This window comes from Sinocyclocheilus rhinocerous, unplaced genomic scaffold (genome assembly GCF_001515625.1).
Source record: "Sinocyclocheilus rhinocerous isolate Xijiao unplaced genomic scaffold, SAMN03320098_v1.1 scaffold48, whole genome shotgun sequence".
NCBI lineage: Eukaryota > Metazoa > Chordata > Actinopteri > Cypriniformes > Cyprinidae > Sinocyclocheilus > Sinocyclocheilus rhinocerous.
Window position 1 is genome coordinate 301,569 of NW_015635971.1, and position 27,158 is coordinate 328,726.

Consider the following 27,158-nt stretch of genomic DNA (forward strand, 5'->3'; position numbering starts at 1 on the left):
CTGTTCTGACTCAAACACATTTCATTACACCAAATACACAAAATAATGTTTTTTTTTTAACAACGTCATATGACCCCTTTAAGGAATGCTCATTTTTCTCACATTGTCTATTTTCAATCCCAGATGTGCCATTATAGCTACGTTTGTTATTCAGAGACAACATATCAAACTCAAGGACTGTTGAGTAAATAACATCTATTTAGTAGCTGTGGTTGCAAGCCCACAATTTGGGATCTTCAAGTAAGGAGTGTGTCAGTGTGCAAAGATAATCTCACATCAATCAGAAGCTTGACTTCGTGTTTCTTTAGGTCTCCTCCGATCTTGGCTGCGAGGAGGACGCAGGCCCCCGTGCAGAGTTTGCGGTTCTGTTTGTTGAGTTTACCCTGGAGCACCAGCTTCTCAAAGTAAACGAAGGCCATGGCCACCGTGGACTCCTCATAGCCGCACTCCTCCTGAGCTAGTTTACGGATCTCTCTCTTCAGGCTAGAACACAATACATAAGGCCACGCACATCAGTACTCAAGTTATTTTTAAAAAGCTTGTCACAAGTTCTTCTACAAAAGGACAGTGCATAAATCAAAAACAATTTGCTGAAACTCTTGATATCACCCAGTTCATTCTACACTTTCTGCTTAGCAGCCTATAAGAAATCGAGAGCTGGTTTATAAAAGCACAATCTGCTTTGTTTTTCTGGCGACAGTTTTTGGTCTTCACACTTGCAGCATGTGAATAACTTGGCCATTGGTTTGGTTTGATTCTTAACTCTGAAAAGTATTACGACCTGTATTAAGGATTAAATCCTGATTGAATAATTATTTCATTTCTTCACTGCTTTCCAAGGATTGGCAATGTGATGTCAGGAAACAACATGTGGTTGTTTCATATATTGTAGAATATGTAAAAATGATGTAATATTTATGTGATTTGCCGGATCATTTTGAATTATTTTGAACCAGAAATACATCTTGAGTGTTATGTTTTATTCTACTCCAAAACACTGCTGAGATGTGTGATTTTTTTTTTTTTATTGAAAAAAATTTATTTAAAAGATTTATTTGACAGGTTTATTTAAACATGAAAAAATTATAAATATGTTATTGATAACTATAAATATTCTATTATTGACTTCCTAACTTCACACCACATTAAATAGCATCAAAACTAATTGTTTGCATTTCCAGAAATAATATTGTGTCATAAAAAAATAGACTGTGAAATTGTGTTTTGCTTAAAAACCATGTTTCTCAACAAATGGCTCTTCACAACAGCCAATCTCAAAACAATATTACGTCACATAGTATCATCTAGATTTAAAAAAAAAATGCAAATGTTATTTGGCTGTGAAAAAAAAACTGCTGTTGTAATGCAAGTGTTTTGTGTACATCAAAATTTTAATACTTGGTGTTAAATGTTCAGCATGTAGACTGCTTTACCAACATAAAACAATCATAAGAAGAACTGGATACCAACATCTTTACCTTCTGATCTTGCTCAGTGTTAGACGAATATGAGGAAACTTCTCCTTAAAAGTCTCATTCATGTTCTTCTTGAGATCAGAGGGTTTGACATACTCGATGACTGTGGTCTGGAATAAAGAGTGCATATTGATTAAGACTGGCTGTCAAACATACATATGAGTACACACATATCACACAGGTTTTCCACTTGGTCACTGAAACATTTGCCAAGGTTACAAAGCATGGGGAATTGGTTTTGTTCTGGAAATGGTTTGCAGATGTCAGGAAACAACATGTGGTTGTTTCAGATATTGTAGAATATGTAAAAATGATGTAATATTTATGTGATTTGCCGGATCATTTTTAATTATTTTGAACCAGAAATACATCTTGAGTGTTATGTTTTATTCTACTCCAAAACACTGCTGAGATGTGTGATTTTTTTTTTTATTGAAAAAAATTGATTTAAAAGATTTATTTGACAGGTTTATTTAAACATGAAAAAATTATAAATATGTTATTGATAACTATAAATATTCTATTATTGACTTCCTAACTTCACACCACATTAAATAGCATCAAAACTAATTGTTTGCATTTCCAGAAATAATATTGTGTCATAAAAAAATAGACTGTGAAATTGTGTTTTGCTTAAAAACCATGTTTCTCAACAAATGGCTCTTCACAACAGCCAATCTCAAAACAATATTACGTCACATAGTATCATCTAGATTTAAAAAAAAAAATGCAAATGTTATTTGGCTGTGAAAAAAAAACTGCTGTTGTAATGCAAGTGTTTTGTGTACATCAAAATTTTAATACTTGGTGTTAAATGTTCAGCATGTAGACTGCTTTACCAACATAAAACAATCATAAGAAGAACTGGATACCAACATCTTTACCTTCTGATCTTGCTCAGTGTTAGACGAATATGAGGAAACTTCTCCTTAAAAGTCTCATTCATGTTCTTCTTGAGATCAGAGGGTTTGACATACTCGATGACTGTGGTCTGGAATAAAGAGTGCATATTGATTAAGACTGGCTGTCAAACATACATATGAGTACACACATATCACACAGGTTTTCCACTTGGTCACTGAAACATTTGCCAAGGTTACAAAGCATGGGGAATTGGTTTTGTTCTGGAAATGGTTTGCAGATGCTCAATCGTGCTTCTAGAGTTACACTTCAATCCTTATAATAATCATAACTTCCAATTTTTCAAATACACAATCATGGAAGGGAAATAATGGATGTTTATTGTTGCATGCACATATGAGATAATGATACAAATGTTCGGGGGTCTTGTTCTTTTATCCCGAAATAATGTGCATGGGAACTGCACGGCAATTCCTTTATACATTCTTGCTGGCAACTTTCCTTCAAAAAAACACAATAGCGATTGCTACAAGCATTAAATAACCAACAGAAGGAAGAGGAAGGCTGTCTCCTGAACCGTTTTTGAGTTCAAATACGTGTGTCTACTACACAATGCAAACACAAAAACAGAGCTGAATAGGAAATTAACATAGTCTTCTGTTACGTATTAGCATGATAAAATCACTTTCAGATGCTAGCTGCTATTTGAAAAAAGTAATTACAGTTGCCAACAATAGAAAAGAGAGGATACAAAACAAATAAATAATAAATAATGAAGACAAGCAAAGGCATAGTGTTTCTTCCAGTGTTTGGAGGTAAGACAAGCATTTTTCAAGGTCACCAGTCTGGTATTTCTGCTACACAATATTCATTACTAATTAACTGACAACTAGGGACTAAGTTCACACTGTAAATGTGCCTGTAACAGTAAACAATAAAAGTCAAAATCACAAGAGTGACACAAGTAACATGACCTGTCTTTTTTAAAACATACTCCATAGGAAAGAAAAATCTCATAAAATAACTTTGTATCTCTTGCTTCTCAATTTTTTTCTCTTGAGAAAAAGACTAGTTTCAGATAAGATCTCAGCTGTCTCAAACTGTGCTCAGATCTGTTAAGATACCGAATGCCGCGATCAAAAGTCAGCCATCCCAACATAAACATACTTTTTACAGACCACGATGGTATCCATATTCGTGTAATATTTCTATACTCTTAATTTATATCAACATTTGTTTCTATTTTCCATGTATCCCGATTAGAAAAATCTGAAAATAAAGAAGTAAAATAAAAATAAAACTTTAAATATATATTTTTTCTCTTATTAATAATAAGTGTATTTTTTATGGCTGTCAAATTAAAATATTTATTACTTTTTTAAACCCTGCTTTAGAGCACTATTCATTTTAAAAATAATAAAAATATGAATTTAAAAAAAAAAAGTTTCTGTTCAGGTTTAAACACTACAGATTACATTAACAGTAGGTAAAAAAAAACATGCTGTCAATTTAATCTCAAGTAAATATTTTATTATTTTTGTACTATTAATCCACTTTAGCTTTAGTACAAATAACATAACATTTATTTTTTCTAAACTGCATAAATGGGTCTTTATACATCAAAAATATAGAAAGGGGTCTGTTGCAAGGGGATCATAATATTTAATCAAAACTTTTGCAACAAAAGAGCAATTTGCCACTAAATACATACAGATTGGAAACAAATCACTTGTGAATCGGTCAATTCTTGCATTGTACTACGTGATAACTCACCATGTATGAAGGAAAGATAAGCACTCTTTTGTGCTTTCCACATGGCCATTGCGGGTCATCCAGAAGATTTGGGTCGTACTCCCTGAAATCTCCCAGTTCATTCCCTATGAGAAAAGAGAGGACAAATAAACAGATTTTACATGTCCTGAGATCGCTTAGTACTCGAAACAAATATACTACTTAATAAATATGCAGTTCTACATTAAGAACAGCAGTATGTAACAATTATATGGTAAGCATTTTGTATCAAGAAGTTCATGACCTTGTTCAAGGCAGCTTAATAAATAACACATTATTAAACAGAGGTCTTACCCAAAATGCTCATTAAAACCAAACAAGCGGCCCCTTGTCAGGACATATTAGGGAGATTGAGGGAAAATGAAAGAGCCATGACAAGTTGCTGGCACACGCACCGGTATCAAGGCTACTCTGGTTACTGTTGGCACGTGCCAGGCTGAGGCTGCGGTGGCTGGCATTGCGAGACTGAGAGAAAGACGACGTGGAGTCGATGGTGTTTCGACAACCCAGGACATTGGTTGGATACAGGAACTGTGTGTATGACACGGTCTGTGAGGAGATTTACAGAAACTGTAGTCAATATACTCATCGAGGTTTCATAACACTGGAGAAAATGTATACTAGCCAAAAAATGTATATACAAAGAGAAAGGAAGGTGAAAACAGAGATTGTACAGATATTGTCATAAAAAAAGTAAAATATCTGTAATTAACAACACTAAACAAATAAAAAAAGAAATAATTTGTAGACTCACCTTGCCATCTGCACCCAATTCAACACCCTCCAGACCGATCACCATCTCCTTGGCACTCATGCCACCCGAGGGGTGTCGCTGGCGTCCGCTTTCTGCCTTCACATCCCTGCTGGGGCAAGAGAACATCTCAGAAGCCCCTCCATAGACAGCAGTCTGCATTGGCAAACATGCTTAACCTGCTGCTACACCATTTGCCACAATAACCTGCTGTGCTCACTGCTTGGCTGTATTATTTTGAATTCAGCTTCAGAAGTATTCAAAATTACATGTAACATTTTAAATGTATGGTTTTAAGAGGAAGAAAACTGGTGTTGTTTTTAAACCAAATCTTATACACTTACAAATCCTATACACAACAGTGTTTATTCTATTATCATTTTTATACACTTAGACAATGATCTCTAATTTGATAAATGCCATTTACCTTATTAAATACATGTATAAATAATGCATCATAAAATCAAACTGGTACAACAACAAAGAAATTAGGTAAAAAATGAAATGCAATATTATTGTCTCATGCCCTAAGAATCAAGGCGAATGGATGGATGGATGGCTAATATAGCATATATCGGTTGTTTCCAGGGTCCAAAAACCGACAGGAATGTAAGATGCTGTTTTTAAGATTGCATCATAGCTGTGTTAAATTGCAAACCATTATGACAGGTTCCATTCATGATATGAGGGTTATTATCATCAACTATAAGTTAAAACCATAACAAATTCATAATTTAAACTAAATTAAGATTAACTGAAATAAAATAAAATATTAAAAATAAAGGAAAATGAGAAATGTTGTCTTGCCAACTAGCGGAAATAATATAAGATTAAGCTGAAGTACTAAAATAATTAAAACAACAACAATAATAATAACTACGGATGCAACGATGTAACTCAACTCGCAATTCGATTCAATCTACGATTTTGCTTTCACGGTTCGATTCACGATTTAAAAAAAAAAAAAAGAGATTTAAGACAAATTATAAATTAAATGTGTCCTTTAATTATTGCTTGGACAAAATGCTGCACGTTGCTTTGTGAAATTAAAATATAACACTATAATATACTAATATAGCACTTGCATATTATTGCCCTTTTGTTGGTTTTGATTGCTTCTATTGTCCTCATTTATAAGTCGCTTTGGATAAAAGCGTCTGCTAAATAACAACATTTAAATATAATGTAAATGTAAATAACAAAAACAGCAGACGAGCTGAATGAGATGCAGATTCACTCTCTGCCAGCAGGTGGCGCTTAAAGCGTTTCCTTGGTTTCCGCTGTAAACAAAGCAGCGCTGCACTTGTGAACTTTAATATGTGTTATACAGAGGCAAGAGGAAAAGAAAAAATACCATCTAAACTTTTCTAAAAGACAGTAAGTTCCCCTCAGACATTCATTCATATAAACTCCTACCCCTAATTGAATCGCGATTTGTTTAGCATCTCATTTGAATCATCACATATTTGAATCGATTTTCAACGGCTCGCGGTTAATCGTTACATCCCTAATAATAACCATGCAGATATATTTTAAAAAGAACTAATAAAAATGACAAAATTAATTAAAAAAAATTACTAAAACTTTACAATTAAAATGAAAACAGAAAATAAAATCGAATTTAAAATATTAACAAACACTATGAGAAATCAATTATACTAAAAGAACACTGCAGTATGGTTACTTAAAATATTCGTTAACACTCTTTAGCCTTCTGTTACCTTCACATAGCTCAAAAAACAAACAAACAAGTGTCTACAAAACTAAGTAGCACCCAGAAGTCACAGTTATGTACTAACTGTAACATCAAAAGTGTTTTAGTCATTCAACAAGTTTTGCTCGTTGATGCAACTTATTTATCTAAATCAATTCTACTAACATCATGATTTGTTTGCAGTATTCTAGAGGATTTAGGGATTATTTGGCATGTGATGATGTGAAGCAGAAGTGCAAACAATATTATCTAGAGCATCTGTAAATAAGGTTGACATTTTGTCAATGCATAAAGCATTACTAGCGAGGAGAAACAAAACACAAAATTAAACACTGAAGTGAAAGACCAACTAACCAGGCACAGTGGCCACTTTAATATGGAAGCTTGTATACCTTATAACGAAATTTTAAAAAGCATAGCTAACATATTCATGTGCAGACTTAGAAGCAGCGTCTTATTAGTAGATAACAGACAGAACTTCGCATTAGCACAGAGTATTTGTGAGATGTTTAGTGATGCATCAATAATCTCAGATCCCCTGAGGATAGACAGCAGTTATAGGTAATAAAGCACAGGAGCCCTTCAAACAGCTTGATGGTGAATGGAAAAGCATTAGGCAAGAACTAACAGGAACAGGTGCCCTTGAGAGTTTTTATATAAATATTTAAAAACAAAACCAGATTTTCAGGAGGAGTCCATGGCAACTCCTAGATCCACTGTGGATGAGACACACTCTCGGCCGTCCCATAGCTAATTATCAACTCACCTGACTCGTTCCTTCAGTCTGCTGACATAAAACATGTGTATGTTTTAGTTTTTTAGCACTCAATCAGGAATACACGAGCATCTAACACTCCTCGGCCACTGGCGGCGCTGATGCATGCAGAACATGTCCATAAACTTGGCACTATATCCAGGACAACCCCACTTAGATTGTTCTGTCAATTCTGTGCACTTTACTGCCAATCAGCCAAGCCAAAACATCAATCGAATAAATCATGCTGAATCTCGCTATTCATCATATTGAATGCATAACTAAGCAGGCTCAGTTATATAATACTATATACAGTGGTGTGAAACAGTGTTGGCCCCCTTCCTGATTTCTTATTTTTTTTGCAGGGGGTCCAAATGTTGGAGACCGCATTGAAAACAAAGACGCATTCAGCATTTCAAGGTCAAATTTAATACGCAAATTTGCCTACATTCTAATCAAAAAGTACAAATCAGTTTTTCACCATGTTAACCCTTTGTACAAAAAGTCAGATTTCCTTTCTTCAATTGGAATATTATTAACAAATCATGATGGACAACATGAACCAATAAATGAAGCTCACCTCAGCTCTGCTGCCACTGAAACAAAAGATGGACTAACCAAAAACCGTTTTGACATTCATGTTCATTTTTTAATCTAACTTAAAAATCGTCATGCCAACAATATACTTTGTTCATATTAAATTAGAATAATGCAAACTAATGCATTTTCACTTTTGGACTTTTGGACTGCATTGAATTTATCCATATACCATAATACAAAGAGGCTTTTATCTCTACAAGGCTTGTATCAACTTTCCATAGTACCTCAATAAATGCAAGTGTAGCCATAAAAAGGATGTTTGAATAGATTTAATGCTGCCCTTTGTCCAGTTAATATACAGTTTCACAATTTGTATCGCAAATTATTTGCATGCTGTATCTGTTAAACCATTAATATTAACAATTTTTTTTTGTAGTGAATAGAGTTATGAAAAGAAACAGTGCAACATCTAGCCGTTCAGTAGTAATTCATTACTAATAAAAAGTATACGGATACAGATACAGCAGGACTCAAGGTCTACACCTTCCCCCATAGAGTCTAATCTCACATAGTAATAAATCCAATGATTGAGATTCCCTCAAGCTACTATCATTAAAAACAAGCCAACAAGAGTCTCCACTCATATGCTCAAAGCAAGTTGAATTTTTACTCTGTAAAGAGAAATTTAAGTAGGCCTCAACTTTACACTTTAAAGCTGAAATGTGCAATCACTAATATAAATGGAAGTGCAAAATAGCTGTTTTCTAACAAGTTTCTGCCTCAAATTTACACCATTAGCTGAGCAGTGGTTGTTCAGTATATTTAAACAAGCATACATTTGTAGCTCTCACAACAAACGGCTTATTTACAGCTGTCTCTGCATATTAAACTGTGATAGGAGAAACCATTTAATATATTACAGAAATAAACTGCAAGCTTCAGCCTTAAACAATGGGAAAGCAGGCAATGCCAATGCATAGGTAAGAAAAACGTCCCATTAGAAGTTAGATATCAAGGTAGATGAAAAGTTTGTTAAATATAAAAAATAGCTGTACAGCTGCAGATCCAGGAAAATAAAAAAGCCTGTTCTAAAAAAAAAATTATTAATAGAAATAAAAATGAAAAACAGCAGTACAGTCAAGGGTGAGGTCTCTGTAAAGCATGTTCAAGCTTGTTGGTCAGTCTCTGTGAACTGAAATTACACACCTACTACCAAAAATCTGGACAGCTATGCATGATACAAAAATTATCCAAATGATCTGTGCACAGGGTCTAAAAACTACTTAATAATTGAGGACATTTTATTAAAGGGGTCATATGATGCTGCTAAAAAGAACATTATTTTGTGTATTTGGTGTAATGAAATGTGTCAAATAATAGGTAAAAAAAAAAAAAAATACTTAAGAGAAGGACACTAAATGTGTATTTTTGGACCCGTTCCTAATGGCCAGAAAAAAATCATAATAAAATGAAATGGGAGGATGGGAAAAGTGATGGGACAAAAAGGATGATGATGAAGAGAACATTTACATGCTGAAGAATACATACCCTGTTTGGCTACAATCTCGATAGGGCAGGACAGAAAAAACACTATAGAAGGATCTTCTGCCACTGATAAGGACTATCCTATAAAGACAAAATGATACATAAACTAATTGAAGTGAACTCTGTCAATATAGAGGTCAGGACCACAGGCAAAGATGAAGAGATACACAGTAAATAACTGATATGAAATAGTATGTCATATAAATATTGTGGGAATGTATCCGAGAGAATATGCAACAAAGACGAAAAGAAAACAAAAAGAAAGGCAAATTGCTTATAAAAACAATCTTTGAAGTAAATTCAAACCTGACTGAGACCACTGAGAACCAAACAAGTTTACAAACAAAGGATTTAAGAATGGAATATTCTGCCAAGGCCTTTCAAGTTCTTATATTTTCTTCAGAAGTTCATTGATTGCTAATAGCTGATCTAAAGCACAAAATAATAAGCACAAAATGTTGGATCAAAGTACAGCCAAAAAAAACAAACCAAAAAAAACATTGTCCTGCTTTCTGACACATCAAACACTGCAGTTAGCTTTACAAAACAAACGTCAGCGTCTTCATTGGAAGACTGCAAATGTGTGTATTTTATGGATTTTCTCAAAAGCCTAAAGGAAAAACGATGCTGGTCACGACCTCTTGTTTTCCAAAACACCCATTCAGATAAAAGAGAGCTAGCTGGCTAGCACTCTATAATCAATTATATATATATATATATATATATATATATAAACAAAAAACCAAACAAACAAAACACTAATAACATGCCTCAAATATTTGGGTTTCAGAGAGTGTCTGCTCTGTCTCCTACTATCAATTTAAAAGACCAGTGGGTCATTTAGGAATAAAAATATTACAAACACACACTGATGAACATTTGCATGGAAGTAACAAAAAACATCCTTGCCTTTTCCAGTTTCTACAACCATGTTTTTAAAAAGAAACGAAAAGAAAATGTATGATATATTCAAACGGCACAACCTTATAAAACTGGAAGAAATATGGTGGTTGCAATATTCACATTTATACTGGGGAAATTCCATCAAAAAGGGAAATCATTTTGCAAATCGAATTTCAAAAGTTATAAATAAATACATTAATTCATTAAAAAATTCAATAAATAAATAAAAACCTGAGAAGCAGGAAAATCTATGAATAAATTCAGGGGGAGTCTTTTGCTGAAACACTTGACGTGTGGGTACTGTTCTCTGCGAGATGTCTGTGTGTGGGCTGTTGGGTAGATGTGAGCATACCTTCCATTGCGCATATCATGTTGTCTTATGTTTTTGATGAAGTGGACCTTCTTAAAACTCTTTGGTCGGGGTGAACCAGATAAAGTTCGGCATCTAGATGAAACAAAGCAGCATCAATGCTGTTCATTAAAGAAACAATACTGATATTATAATGGCAATATATATATACACTATATGGCAAATCTCAGCTAATCTGCTAAATCTAAAACTATATGTGACCCTGGACCACAAAACCAGTCTTAAGTTGCTGGGGTATATTTGTAGCAATAGCCAAAAATACATTGTATGGGTCAAAATTATTGATTTTTCTTTTATGCCAAAAATCATATATAATCATATATAATCATTATATCAATTAGGACATTAAGTAAAGATCATGTTCCATGAAGACATTTTGTAAATTTCCTATTGATATTCCTATATCAAAACTTAATTTTTGATTAGTAATATGCATTGCTAAGAACTTCATTTGGTCAACTTTAAAGGCGATTTTCTCAATATTTGGATTTTTTTTGCACCCTCAGATTCCAGATTTTCAAATAGTTGTATCTCGGCCAAATATCATATCATAATGTAATCATATGTCCTATCATAACAAACCATACATCAATGGAAAGCTTATGTATTCAGCTTTCAGATGATGTATAAATCTCAATTTCGTAAAATTGACCCTTATGACTGGTTTTGTGGTCCAGGGTCACACATGACTAGAAAGCATGAGATATTCTATACATTTCATTGTAAAAAATTCAAGCTGTAAAGCTGCTTTGAAACAATGTGTATTGTGAAAAGTGCTATCTAAAATGAATTTAACTTGACTTCTGACTTCATGTGTTTTTCTTACACTTCTTGCTGTTGTTCTTTCCTCTTTAAAAATCCTAGTCTTTATCCTAGTGTAACTAACTTCAAGCACTAGTAAACCAGACTATGTCTGAAGAGACCAGTCTTGTTAAAGAGTAAATAAAACAATTGTGTTAAACAAACTATGTGCGAAATCATACTGAACAGCACTAAAATTACTTTTAATATATCACTTTTAAATTAAAAAAGTTTACACAATGTTATCTGAATGAACAATTACATGGGCTACCCAAGCAATAATTGATCACAATCTGTCAGAATCACCCATGTACGAAGTAATGTCTCTGTTTCTGCAGAGAACAATTATGGTCCTACTGGTAATACCTGCGTAGAGGGGCGTTCTCCTCAATATCCTCCAGAGTCTCCAGTGAGGAACGCTGGGATATTAGTCTTCGCCTGCAAATGAACAATAGGGTAAGTCGTTGTAGTGCTCCATTTATTAAAATTACAGTCGTAAACTTGTAGTAAGTTCACATTTTCATATATTCCTTAAACACCATAAATCTGTGCAAATGTAGCTACTTGTAATGGAATGGGAAAAGGGAATGTTGCAAGCAAGACTCAACCCAGAATGTCAGTCTGAATGTCAATCTTGCATGTGCCATGACCAGCACACTTACTCAACAATTAATCAGTTCACTAGAGTTTTTACCACACAACAGGCTTATGTACAAAAATAGCAACTGCAGCATTTCGCACACCACCTATTGAGTCATGTAAGCAACTTATGATTTAGCGAACTGCCAAACAAAGCTTGATTTAGCGCACAACATTGTGAGCTTTAGAGCATTATTTCAAATTCAGGTTAAAGTTTCACATCAATACCAAACCTGTTGTAGCACAAGTGTTCGACTTTGTTATTTTCCTGATGTAATATGAGATCACACACACAGAATGTTCCAGAAACAAGCCCCTGTAAGAGGATAAGTCACGGCTCCAGTACAGATTTCAGTTACGCTTTCACATAACACATTCCTTCTCACAGACTGAGGTAATGACGAACATCTATTAGATTGCTGATAAGGTACAACACACCAGGGAGATTGAGAAAAAGGCTCATAAGCAACACTTGTTTCTATTTCAAGACATTATCATAAGCTGTTTTTCCTCTAAGCTCAAGTTCTTCATATATGCTTTTCAAGAGCAGAGAGCAGCACTGAAAAGCAGGTCAAGCATGGCCTTGCTGCAAAGACCTGTCACAAAATAATGATCTTTAAAAAAGCATCATATGACCTCTTTAAGTGTCCCCAACTAAGCAAGCCAAAAGACTACAGTGGCAAGGAACCCAAACTCCATTGGTGACAGAAATGGAGGAAAAATCCTTGGGAGAATCCAGGCCTGTTTTTTTTTTTTTTAAATCAAAAATACATTAAAACAGTGATATTGTGAAATATTATTACAATTTTAAATATCTGTATTCTATTGGAATATGTTCTAAAATGTCATTTATTCCCGTGATGGCAAAGCTGAATTTTCAGCAGCCATTACTCAGTGTCACATGATCCTTCAGAAATCATACTAACATGCTGATTCGGTGCTCAAGAAACATTTCTTATTATTATCAATGTTGAAAACAGTTTTGCTGCTTAATTTTGGAAACAGCGATACATTTTTTAAGATTCTTTGATTCTTTGAATGGAATGTTCAAATGAACAAGCCAGCATCCATTATAAAACTCACAGGACACATATTTTGAAGAATTTAAAAATTTTGAAGTGTGTTCATGCAAAAATACTGTTATAGCAACAGTGTGCCGAGAGTGCACGCACAGTTTGTTCATACATTAATAATAACAGACTCATGCATGCCTAAGGTACAACTCTTGTGCCATTGTCTTTACCTTGATTACAATCATCATCCATCAAAACTATTACTACTAGCGCGACCCTGGTTTTCTTTATCTAAGAGATGTAGTTTGCGTATCATATGCTCATGCATCAGTTGGGTGATTTGAGCTGCCGTTCAGTTTGCATTTCACACACATTTCACACAATCAGAAACAGCTTGGGCTGCTCCGAAACAATTACAGAATACGAGAGAGGTTGTGCTTTGAAGCCAAATACACGCTGAAATGAATAATTTACTGAAATCTGGATTTGAGTCACCGTTCTCTCCGCCATCTCTGATGTAATCGTCCGGGTTTTCTTTGCATTAGTGCTGTTTTGAATTGACTGCTTGAATGCATTCACTTACTGGATCCTTGCACTAAAAACTTTCTAGGAGTTTACCATTTTAAAAGGATCTGATCGCAAACGGATTAGCGGAAACAATGACATCTCTTGTCCAAAAACCTGCTTCTTTTACTTTTTTTAAAGTATTATTTCCACTGTAATGTATTGATTGAAAAACGGATTTCAGAGATTGAATCTTAAGGTTTTTCTGCTATCAAACAGCATATATGTAGATAAATTAAATAATTTGCACCAAAAAAGTAAATTCCAGTGCAGTGCAGGTTAAGGGGCAAATCTACAGGGCTATAGCAAATACTTTTATTCGCAGTTTATCTGTAGCAGGAATTACAAACCTCATCCACTAATAGTCAAAGCCCGGAAGTTCTTGTGTTGGGCCCTTACCATGCATAGAGCAGCTTTCTAAACATGAGAGGTTACTCGTTTATGAACTTGAACTTGACTTGTAAGAGCAGCTAAATCTCACTTTATAGCATTTTCCACCCTATGTATCCACATACATGCCATCCTTTATTCCTGTCACATCTGCTTGCCATTACACAACATTTCCTTTACCTCAATCCTTAAAATACCACTGTTCATTGTTTTAAGTAACCAGTGGGATCTAATCCTACAAAAGTCCTTTGTTCCTGAAAACTCTCATGGATAAAAACAGAGCAGCAAGCCACAGCAGCCTTTTTTTAATCATGTCTTGGCAAGAATTTGCCTGGTTGTAATTCCCGCCACATCCGATACTGGTTTTAAAGTTTGGTTTAAAACCTTCTCCTGACTCCTGACATTTATTTCACTGGAAAAAAAAAAGTCAGCGTAATCTCTCAGCAATGGCAGCTAACCACACAATAAAAAGGAAAAGCATATGGTCCATCCAAAACATGGCTTGTTTCATTGGTTATGGAACATATCCAAAATTGAGTCTGAAGGAAATGTCAATGTTTTGTTAAGAATAAATAAGGTGCAAAGCTTAAAAACGATATCACAATATGTGGATAAAGAAAAACAAGGATCTCTAGAACAAAGTACATCATAAATAATGTTCATGTTTGTTGTTGTTTTTTTCTCTCTGTCCCATTCATGTACACTAAAATGAATTTACAGTGTCTTTCTGGCTATTAGTTGCCATACTTTAAAAGTAATATTTACAGTAGTAGTTCTACAATTGACTTCATAATGAACAGGAGCAATAAATTATATGAAAACGATTAGTTATACCCTACTTTAAAGTAATCTTGTAAATCATTAAAAAATTGTGTCATGCGCTGTTATTATATTATTTGGTGCCAATATCCACATTCCCAACCAAAGGTTACATAACACTAATCCCCATAATGGAAACTATTTAACAATTCCACTCATTCTCTACTATAGGACAGGAAGAATTGTATAAACTTGTTAAATCATCTAAACCAACAACATGTATGTTAGACCCTATTCCATCTAAGCTCCTAAAAGAGGTGCTTCCAGAAGTCATAGATCCTCTTCTGACTATTATTAATTCGTCATTGTCATTAGGATATGTCCCCAAAACCTTCAAACTGGCTGTTATTAAGCCTCTCATAAAAAAAACACAACTTGACCCCAAAGAACTAGTTAATTACAGACCGATCTCGAATCTCCCTTTTCTGTCGAAGATACTAAAAAAGGTAGTATCCTCACAATTATATTCCTTCCAAGAGAAAAATGGTATCTGTGAGGATTTCCAGTCAGGATTTAGACCGTATCATAGTACTGAGACTGCTCTCATTAGTTACAAATTACCTGCTCTTATCATCTGATCGTGATTGTATCTCTCTATTAGTGCTACTGGATCTTAACGTTGTGTTCGACACTATTGACCACAACATTCTTTTGAATAGACTAGAAAACTTTGTTGGCATTAGTGGAAGTGCATTAGCATGGTTCAAATCGTACTTATCTGACCGTCAATTCATAGCAGTGAATGAAGAGGTATCATATAGATCTCAAGTGCAGTATGGAGTACCTCAAGGTTCAGTACTAGGGCTGTTACTTTTCACGCTTTACATGTTACCCTTGGGAGATATCATCAGGAAACACAGTGTTAGCTTTCACTGTTATGCTGATGATACTCAGCTCTATATTTCTTCACAGCCCGGCGAAACATACCAATTTGAAAAACTAGCGGAATGCATAGTCGATAAAAAAAACTGGATGATGAGTAATTTCTTACTGCTAAATTCTGAAAAAACAGAGGTGTTAATTATAGGACCTAAAAACTCTGCATATAATAACCTAGAACACTCTCTAAGACTTGATGGCTGCTCTGTCAATTCTTCGTCATCAGTTAGGAACCTAGGTGTGCTATTTGATAGCAATCTTTCCTTTGAAATTCACGTTTCTAGCATTTGTAAATCTGCATTTTTCCATCTCAAAAATATATCTAAATTGCGACCTATGCTCTCAATGTCAAATTCAAAAACGTGAATTCATGCGTCCATGACCTTAAGGTTAAGATTATTGTAATGCTTTATTGGGTGGTTGTTCTGCACACTTAATAAACAAACTCCAGCTGGTACAAAATGCAGGAGCTAGAGTTCTTACTAGAACCAGGAAGTATGACCATATTAGCCTAGTTCTGTCAACACTGCACTGGCTACCTATGAAACATCGTATAGATTTTAAAATCTTGCTAATTACTTATAAAGCCCTGAATGGTTTAGCACCTCAGTATTTGAACAAGCTCTTATTGCATTATAGTCCTCCACGTCCGTTGCGTTCTCAAAACTCTGGCAATTTGATAATACCTAGAATATCAAAATCAACTGCCGGCGGCAGAACCTTTTCCTATTTAGCGCCCAAACTCTGGAATTGCCTACCTAACATTGTTCGGGAGGCAGACCCATCTCTTTAACCTGGCTTACACATAACACACTAACACACTTCTAATATTCAAATCCGTTAAAGGATTTTTAGGCTGCATTAATTAGGTCAACCGGAACCGGGAACACTTCCCATAACACACGATGTACTTGCTACATCGTTAGAAGAATGGCATCTACGCTAATATTAGATGACATCATTGAATTCAATGATGAACTGCCTTTAACTGTAAAATTGAGTGTTTACTATTGTCATTTTGCATTATTGACACACTATTTTTCTATTTAATGCTTTAAAGTTGCTTTGACACAATCTGTATTGTTAAAAGCGCTATATAAATAAAGGTGACTTGACTTGACTTTAACACTTATTAAAGCAAATTCCAGTGCAGTGCAGGTTAAGGGGCTGCCTTAATTAATTAATTAATTAATTTACAACTCTGCGGGCCACCCTTGACATGCACTGGTGCCACACACTTTGAAAACCCCTGCTCTAGTTGGTAAGTGGCCCGAACATCCAGTGCACTGTCAGCGTCACTGCAATGACAGTCACATCACCATAGCAAGAGGTGGAATAATCATTGGCACCTGTCTATAATTTACCCTCATCAGAGGATAAGGCACAAGGTGCATCAACATATCTGTAAGGTGAGCCTCAACGCTCACAGGACATTTATGTCTTTCACGGTCTGTCCCAGCTATCAACTAAACTTCATAAGTCCAAGCCTCCACACTTTAATTCATAAAATCACACCAGAGAGCACCATATCCTGCACAGGCTGCCCACAACAACACCATAAACTTACTCTACACGACAACCTAAAATAAACTTCCCTCCAGTGTAATAGAACTGATGCTGGTTTTGTCATTCTTCATGAACAAATTGGCCCAAAACATACTCTATGTTAATACTAGAATGCAATGCTTCAAGCTATGAAAGCTCGAAGTCGCATCTTCCCTGACGAAATGGAAGATAAATGTATTAAAAACAGCAGCAGCACATCAGGTGCATTTTAAATGTAATTTACAACAGAGTACGTATTGTTATACATGCTATTGATTAGTGCACAGTGTCTAGTACATCATTTGGGATGGAACTAGTTTTTCTTTTCAGTTCAACGAGCATCACGTTAGTAAAATATCAACAAGTTAAACTACTTATCTAAGTACTTGCGTACTTATGTGTGTTTCTGGCCTTTTGTGTTATTTCATTACTAAAACATCACAAAACTACTGTGCTGAATTTTGCTCTTACAGGGAGCTCAATTTCAAAAGCTGTCTGAAACTTTGATCTAACAGGAGTGAATGAAAAACAGAGCAGTGTGTTCTGGGTGATTACGGTTTACATCATTGGAATGGTAAGCAAACAGTGGTCATGACCAGACCAAACTAAATTAACTCAGTCAAAACATCAATACATAACACGTCTAATGTTTATGAAAGGCTTTTCAATCTACAAGGCTATAACAAATACTTTTATTCGCAGTTTATCTGTAGCAGGAATTACAAACGTCATCCACTAATAGTCAAAGCCCGGAAGTTCTTGTATTGGGCTCTTACCATGCATAGAGCAGCTTTCTAAACATGAGAGGTTACTCGTTTATGAACTTGAACTTCACTTGTAAGAGCAGCTAAATCTCATTTTATGGCATTTTCCACCCTATGTATCCACATGCATGCCATCCTTTATTCCTGTCACATCTGCTTGCCATTACACAACATTTCCTTTACCTCAATCCTTAAAATACCACCTTTCATTGTTTTAAGTAACTGGTGGGATCTAATCCTATAAAAGTCCTTTGTTCCTGAAAAGTCTCAGGATAAAAACAGAGCAGCAAGCCACAGCAGCCCTTTTTTTTAATCACATCTTAGCAAGAATTTGCCTGATTGCAATTCCTGCCACATCCAATACTGGTTTTAAGGTTTGGTTTAAAACCTTCTCCTGAATTCATTTTTTTCCACTGGGAAAAAAAATGTCAGCGTAATCTCTCAGCAATGGCAGCTAACCACACAATAAAAAGGAAAAGCATATGGTCCATCCAAAACATGGCTTGTTTCAATGGTTATGGAACATATCCAATAATGAGTCTGGAGGAAATGTCAATGTTTTGTTGAGAATAAATAAGGTGCAAAGCTTAAAAATCATATCACAATATGTGGAAAAAGGATCTATAAGACAAAGTACATCATATAAATAATGTTCACGGTTGGGGTTTTTTTTCTCTCTGTCCCATTCATGTACTCTAACATAAATTTACAGTGTATTTCTGGCCATTAGTTGCCGTACTTTAACAGTAACTTTTTGCAGTAGTAGTTCTACAATTTACTTCATAACGAACAGGAGCAAGAAATGATATGAACACAATGATTAGTTATGCCCTACTTTAAAGTAATCTTTTAAATAATTAAAAAATTGTGCCATGCGCTTTTATTATATTATTTGGTGTCATTTTGCTGTCAAAGTTTATTTTTTATCTAAAATGATGCCTGTTGATTAAGATTAATCACTAAAACCATTTTATCCAAGCCTTGTAACAAACTGTGCTCTGTAACACAGTTACACTAGTTGGGATAAGACTAATTACAAGTAAATTAGGTCCACATTCCCAACCAAAGGCTACAGAACACTAATCCCCATAATGGAAACTATTTAACACTTATTTTACATAACACAGCGTGATACAGTTACTTGTTTCCACACAGTAAAATGGAATGCGGTATTATATTGTAGATTACAGCTAAACCCTGGCAATTTTTAGAACCCTCTACTTAGTTGTCTCGGAGGACTTTTGCAATTGTGAGGCAAGATTAAAGTCGGCACCAGAAAGATACAGGCTATTTGCACAGATGTAAAGCCACCCATTAGAATTCAGGAATTACATAACACCACACTCTTCACACAGTTAGACCTGACAGGGCTGCAATCATGCTTTTGTCTGGGCCGCCCAATCGATTCAGACTGTAGCTTAACAGAAGGCCCTGAAGAACAGGATCATATAGTGTGTGTTTGAGTACAAATATGTTTTTGGAGGCATGTGCCAGCACATGAGAGACAGAACTACTATGCACAGTCTCTCTTCACAGACTGCTCTTGGCAGAGCATCTAAAGGTTTTGGTCTTCCTGGTGAAAAGTGGCAGCCCATGCAGGAGGGGGTCTGGGAGAGGAAGTGGAAGTCAGAGGCAGGGAGTGGAGGAAGAAGGGGGGAAGGGAGTCAGGGCAAAAACTGGGCATCCTGCCTGGAACCTGTGTTTTTTGTTTCTATCAACTGCCCATTTAGTACAAGTCCTACAATGTTTAAAGCTCAAATATGTAGTTAAAATACTTTCTCGACTATTTATAAAAAAAAAAAAACACAATGAAATTGATGGTAAAAAACAGCAGCTGTAGTTGCCAGAACTTCACCTTTAAAAATAAGGTAGCAGCATTTTAGCTTTCACAGATTGAATTTACAGTTACAAAAAGAACAACATATTTTTCACTAACTGACATAATGTTAATATACCAAGCTACTGAAGTACTAATATCATTTTGTGCCTTTATATCACCAAAAAAACAAGTGATGTATAATCAAAGCTCAGCACAATTAGCTTTTCCACAAACTGAGGTAAATATCAAAGTTGCACAGGGTCATGCACACAAATACAAAACCACCATCATGGTAATACATATGACACTAAATTAATACAATAAACATTGATTTAACAACATAAGTTGTAACAAACCTAATGTAATTAACTGATAAAGAAAAGAAAGTTATTTCAGGATTTTCTGCCAAATGTCAATGTACATTTTTTTCCACTGTAAATTTTAAGATCACTTTTTTCATAAAAAAACTGTACATTTACTTTACTGTAAAATGACCCGTTAGAATTATTACAGTTTTTCATCGCATATAAGGGAACTTACCATTAACCAACAGCTTTTTAGCATAGCATTTTTACAGTCTATTAAAGGGGTCATGAACTAAGAAATCAAAATTCCATATAAGAGGTCATTGTACTTGAAAGTAGTGCTGGGCGGTTTGACGAAAAATTTATATCACTGTATTTTTCAAAATTATACCGGTTTCACGGTACATGACGGTATTTTTTTTTCATGCATTAACCATATTTTCTACTGATTGAGAGAGGAAATACTGCAGTATATTGACTTAGAATGCCCTATTTTACTGTCATGATGAGTGAATATTGTCAAAAAATACCACACTAAATAGTGACTAAACACGACCCCTTTTAATACATGTTAACCAGGAGTCACTCTCATTTATAATCGCGGCATCATCTGATAAAATCAACATGCATCTATCAGGGGGGCGGTATGAACCGGTATACCGCCCAGCACTACTTGTAAGTGTCAGAACTTAAAACTTTCTCATTAGTCTAAAAACAGCTTATATTGAAGCCAGTCTGCCAAAATGACAGGTTGTGGAATGTGCCACTTAATGATGTAATAGTGTTGCTAAATCCCTCCTCCGCAGATGATCATCAACGACTGCTCCTACATCACTGCCTGTTTAGCCCCGCCCACTGATTCGTGCATGCAGTGTAAATAACGAGAGAAGCAAACGCAGGTCTATGCAGAAACCAAACGATAAAGATGACTCTGAAAACAACAAGACGCTGTGCAGTGCCAAGTTGTGGACAAACACAGTCTTTGCATCGCCTTCCTTCTGATCCCAACATTCGGAAAGAGCGGATGATCTTTATTTTTAATGAAGATCCAGACCGTGTCAGTAAGAATTTGGTCCTTTGTTCACTTCATTATACCACAGATTCGTTTATAAACAAGGCACAATTCAACGCAGGATTTTCAGAAACCTCAGAGAACAGTACAAAATAATAATAACAAAAAAGGGCAGTTGACCCCTTTAAAAATTATATATTTTTTGTTACAGTGGATGTCAGCTATATGTAGCTTGATTCCTGTGTAAACACACTCAAGTAATGAAGTGAGTTTGGCAGTGGGACTACCCATTTAGATCAACCAATGGTAAACAAGGGGAGTATTTTGGAAAACCTGTTTAAAAACAATCATTATTTTTACCATTCTTTTTTGGTAGCTCAAAAATGACACACTTCGCCTTTAAGAACACACGTGTGTGATTTATCAAAATCAGTAACAATACCGTTGTCCTCACAAAAAATACGGCTTACTGACATATGGCAAATCATCTTGAAGTTAAATGAAAAAGTGTATTTTTTTCTTTTTGACCCATCTCTTAGTACCTTGCACAACTAAACCAACAGGAGACACATAAGAATTACTGTGAAATGAAGGAAGAATTAGGTTTAGTCCAGTGCCTGTTAGTACCACAATGAAGTACTAAAACAGTTACTGTCATGAGAAAACAGTTGTGCATAATATAATTTTTCTGTAATATGTTGTAGGTCCATTTTGATTCACTCTCTCCTTTACAAACACAAAAGAAAACAGTGCAATATTGCACAATATCTATATTCACAAAAACATTCTCTGCTGTCTCTCTGGCTCCAAAACAAAGTAACTGAACAAAGGACATCCAACTTGCATGCATGGTGTCTCATATTACAGCATGTTCACATGTTCACATTAAAGCATGCAAAACAGGTGCATAAGATATGTGTGTGTGTGATGCATTCTAGAAAGAGAAAGTAAAAGATACTGTAACCCGAACATTCATGACTGTAGATTTGGTTGTGCATTGCATGCCTCTAAAGCAAGATTCACTCTCTCCTTTACAAACAGAAAAGAAAACAGTGCAATATTGCACAATATCTATATTCACAAAAACATTCTCTGCTGTCTCTCTGGCTCCAAAACAAAGAACTGAACAAAGGACATCCAACTTGCATGCATGGTGTCTCATATTACAGCATGTTCACATGTTCACATTAAAGCATGCAAAACAGGTGCATAAGATATGTGTGTGTGTGATGCATTCTAGAAAGAGAAAGTAAAAGATACTGTAACCCGAACATTCATGACTGTAGATTTGGTTGTGCATTGCATGCCTCTAAAGCAACAGACACCAGTGCTGTGGTTGTTTGGCTGAGATTGAAATGTTGTGGTTATGTTGGTTGGAATTGAAACTAATGTGCCTGGCAGACACTTCACTGTTGCCACCTGCTCATCTCTGATTAGACACAGTTGTCACTATGACCATGCTTAATATATGATCATCCTGGTACTTTAGAGATACTGGCTGCTGTGTGTTTTCCTTCAGAGGGCACACTTAGAAGATGAATATGCGTTGAAGAGTTTTAAGGGCCATATTAGTAGATTTTTACATCTTAACAGTTCTGAATATGAGTAAATATTTATTTAAATGCTGCCAAGGAGAAAAAGGATTAAATCTTGAATTTGTTTTGGGGGTGTACTAGAACATGCTCTCATGCTTGGTGGTTCGAAAAACATAATTTACATTATTACAATACCTTTCTCCCCATCCTGGCACAAACGGCTCGATTAGTTCTGGGTTTGATGAACGCCCGCCTTCCGAAAAACGAAATGTGATGTGATTGGTTGGCTGTCCCAGTGCGTTGTGATTGGCAAATAGCTTAGACGGTGTTTCAGTACTGCCCCGCCCCTTGCCATAGCAGCAAGTTCCGTCTGCTCCGGTTTAGTTAAGGATGGCGTCAATATTGCCATATCAATTTAAGCCAGATTCAGAGCCCGAGAATATTGAACAAGAGGATCGCGCAGAACCTTTGCACGCACGGCTATTGCAAGACATATTAGAGTGGTAACGTTATTGTTTTTTTTTTAGCTAAATCACGTTTTAGATAGGATGTCAACAACCGCTTAAAAAGAACTGCATTTACTATGTACAGATAAGTGCATATGTATTATTTTTATTGTTCTTTAATTCTAACATTATAACATGAATTGCAGTGAAACTGTTATACAGTTGAATTTATTTATACCATAGTCCAGTGTTTCCCAGGCGGCATATATATGCAAACTCATTCTCTGCCAGCAGGAGGTGCTGTTGGAGTGGTAGAGATCAAGGTTTCCCCGGTAATGGCTGTACACAAAGCAGCGCTCCGCTCAAAAAAACACTGCTTTATCAGACATTACATGCAAGATTAAATGAAAATGACATCCAATTTTCTGAAGACAGTCGGTTTCCTTCAGAAATACACCCGCACTCAACGTATGGGAAACACTGTAGTCTCATAATTGAAGTGTAAATTCTGCAGATTACATCATTGTCCAGTATTGTACTGTCAGCAATTTATTATAAAAACGTTTTCATAATTGTAACATATTTACATACATAATTATTTATTCAGATGTGTAATAACTTGCGAAAACTTGAGGCTACAGCAGCACTTCTTCTTCATCATCGTCTTGTCTAAAAACCTTTTTACTAAACCAATAAAGCTACATACAGTGGGTACGGAAAGTATTCAGACCCCCTTAAATTTTTCACTCTTTGTTATATTGCAGCCATTTGCTAAAATCATTTAAGTTAATTTTTTTTCCTCATTAATGTACACACAGCACCCCATATTGACAGAAAAACACAGAATTGTTGACATTTTTGCAGATTTATTAAAAAAGAAAAACTGAAATATCAAATGGTCCTAAGTATTCAGACCCTTTGCTTGTGACACTCATATATTTAACTCAGATGCTGTACCTCGCCCCTCCCCACCCCCCAACCATTCGAATTTCCGTAGGCGGGAATTATTTTAAAGGGGTGGTTCATTGCGATTTCACTTTTTTAACGTTAGTTAGTGTGTAATGTTGCTGTTTGAGCATAAACAATATCTGCAAATTACGAAGCTGAAAGTTCAATGCAAACGGAGATATCCGTCTTTTAAAATTCTGGCAGTTTAATGCCTACAAAAACGGCTGGTAGGGACTACAACAAGTTACTTCCCGGGTTCGTGACATCACAAACCCAAATAAACCCCACCCTCGGGAAAAGGCAGCAAAGGGGGCGAGGCCATGCTGCGCTGCTTTAGAGAAGAGGAAGAGAAAACTAGAGGTGCACGTAAAAATCTATGCATATATGAATCGTGATTCTGTCTTCTAACGATTCTAATAAAGCATAATAGGACCCCTTTAATCAAAACCATTAGTGATTAAATAAAAAAGTTTTCTGACATTAAATGTAAAGATATTTAAATTCTTAATAAAATGTTTGGTTAGCACACACACACATTAGGAGAACTGAGAAATTCACCCATGCAAACTGTGTCATCGACAGTATTCTCAGAATGCAGGTCACTTAGGATATTAATGAATGATGTACTGTAGAAAAGTCTGAATGGAGTTTATTGATTTGTTTTTTTCAGGGATTGTGTTTAATGTGTCTAATGGGGCCATTAGTTCAATGGCAGCTGATCTCCCATTTCAATAAAGTCTAGGTAATCCCTCACTTCACAGCTTCGATAATGTGTATTCCTCAGAATAACACCTGTATCCCACCTCAACAGCTACATTGTGAGACACTTTTGCAATACAACATTAACACAAATAGTATACAGTATCAAACAATTAATCCAACAACTGACCTATAAGTCCATAAAGACACCTAATATAAAGTGGGACCAATTACTGCACACAGACATTTTGATGTACAGTATTTCTGTGTACTGTCTGGATTTATTAAGTTTGAAAATTGTCATAAGTGTCTTTACATTAGAGTATTCATTTTACAGTGTAATTGCAAATGTAGTACTTAGCTGGTGTATTGCTATTTTACATTATGATTTTACATTATTAAAGAACTCTGTGTAATACAAAAACAGACACGTGCCCCCCAAAACTATTTGGACACTTACACCACAAAATACATTAATGTAATTCTATTAAATATACTAAATATCAACCTAAATTGATAGTACTAGTTTATTGTGGTTACTCAGCTAACATGTAAGTTAACTTGAGAAGTGATTTCATACATCCTCTAAAAATCACCCTGATATTAGTTGGTTAAAAGCACTTGATTACAATTATTTATACCCGTCAACACCAATGTAATCCTACAAGTGTGCTTAGTTTAATAGGTTTGCTGGTGTATTTGCATATGCAACAAATGAACAACTTGCACCTTACTATATTACTATACTATATTACTGTTATAATTAATGACCTGACCTCATCTCAGTGCATAAGGTTACCTGGATCTCTGCAGTTCCAGGGCAGAGTTGGCTATCTGCCCTCCATCTAGACAGCAGTAGTTCTGGCTGGACTGCCTGGGGTAGGACACAGGCAGGATTCCCTGAGTGTACGTCTGAAGTCTCCCTCTCGTAGCCGGTGGCACTGCTGAAAAGGGGGAGCTGAACACGGACTGGAGCACCTGAGAGCCGCACACATCCTCCTCCGCATCCGCTCCGCACGCTGGAGGAGGAGCAGCTGCAGCAGCGGCGGCCGCGTTGGGACCCGTGATCCCTGCCAGGAAACCAGCAGCTCGGGCACTGCTGAGAGCCTGGCTCGCTGCTGCGGCCAATGCCTGCTGGCCCACTGCAGAAACCAGGCTCTGTCTAGTCCTAGAGTTATCCTCATCCTCGGTCTGATTTTCCCCATCATCCTGCACGGGTCGTCCGTCCAGAGAGATGTTGCTGAGGAATGAGAGTGCAGCTTGTCTCCGTCGTGGATCTATTACGCGCTTCCGTGTGTGCTCCAGACTGGAGTGCTTCATCTGCAGCGCGCTCGCCATTACGCGTGGGATAGTGCGTGTTTGTCAACGGAGAGGGTTCATAGTGATTGTTTGGATGTGGGGTGAATTTGCTGGTCAAAGAGCCATGGCGTTGGCTTTTAAGTGCCTGCTGTGTTTACTGTGAGTGTGTGTACAGAAAAACTGGGTCACGTGTGTGCAGTATTGTGGCAGCACTTTAGTCTGACCAATGGGGAGTCATGAGAATGGGGCGGTGTGCCAAAACTTAGTGAGTCGCCTAACTAGACAGCATTTTTAGCGCTTTTGGAATTGAGTTCAAAAGTCTAGGCAGCGTTTCTGAGAGTGGTTTAGTTCTTTTAGTTGAACGCCGGGTTCTGAGCACGCCCTCGATGCTAAAAATGCTGTCTACGCTAGGCGGCTCGCTACGTTTTGAAACACAGCCTGCGTGTTTTTACCCTCTGCCTTCATTTTTGTTCCGCCCTTCTGGGCTACTTGGACAGGACATTAAAGTTACGTAAAAGTAAACATTTTAGGTACGAACGGTACAAGGTAGCGCGAGATATTGATGTCCTATTAGATATCGTTATTGTGTGATCAAATAAAGTTTCAATTCACGCCAAGCTTGCTCCCCTCTTAAGACTTTTAAACATTTAAATATGTATTAAATTTTACTGGGCAAATAACGATGGAGCTACCATTAAGTACATCTATATGTAATTCTATAGTATTCTAAATGAAATTCTGTTGTTGAAATATGGTTAAAGATACTGGCGAATAATGTACTGACAAGCATTGGTAAACAAAAAAAAAACTACTCTTGTGCGCTCATCATTTGGGAGTCACACTCATGGTCTTCGCGGTCAAAACTTTTTTTTTCTCAATCTAATATATTTTTGTTCAATAATATTTTGTATTTTGTATTTTGAGTTAATTTTATGGTAATAATTAATATTTATGCAATAATTATGATCAATTTTTCC

The 27,158-nt window shown here is 35.9% G+C and overlaps 1 protein-coding gene across 1 annotated transcript in view; it reads right to left on the reverse strand.

Moving 5' to 3' along the window:
- LOC107747516 (CDK5 and ABL1 enzyme substrate 1-like) overlaps positions 1-26,462 on the reverse strand; it is a 29,362-nt gene extending 2,900 nt beyond the window's left edge. The window contains exons 1-9 of the mRNA XM_016562057.1: positions 25,682-26,462; positions 11,872-11,943; positions 10,687-10,779; positions 9,435-9,512; positions 4,882-4,987; positions 4,523-4,676; positions 4,110-4,213; positions 2,360-2,466; positions 276-483 (exon numbers count right to left, since the gene is read on the reverse strand). Coding sequence (XP_016417543.1) covers positions 276-483; positions 2,360-2,466; positions 4,110-4,213; positions 4,523-4,676; positions 4,882-4,987; positions 9,435-9,512; positions 10,687-10,779; positions 11,872-11,943; positions 25,682-26,220 — 1,461 coding nt within the window. The 5' untranslated portion in view covers positions 26,221-26,462. The remainder of the gene's footprint in view (positions 1-275; positions 484-2,359; positions 2,467-4,109; positions 4,214-4,522; positions 4,677-4,881; positions 4,988-9,434; positions 9,513-10,686; positions 10,780-11,871; positions 11,944-25,681) is intronic.
- Positions 26,463-27,158: the final 696 nt, after the last annotated feature.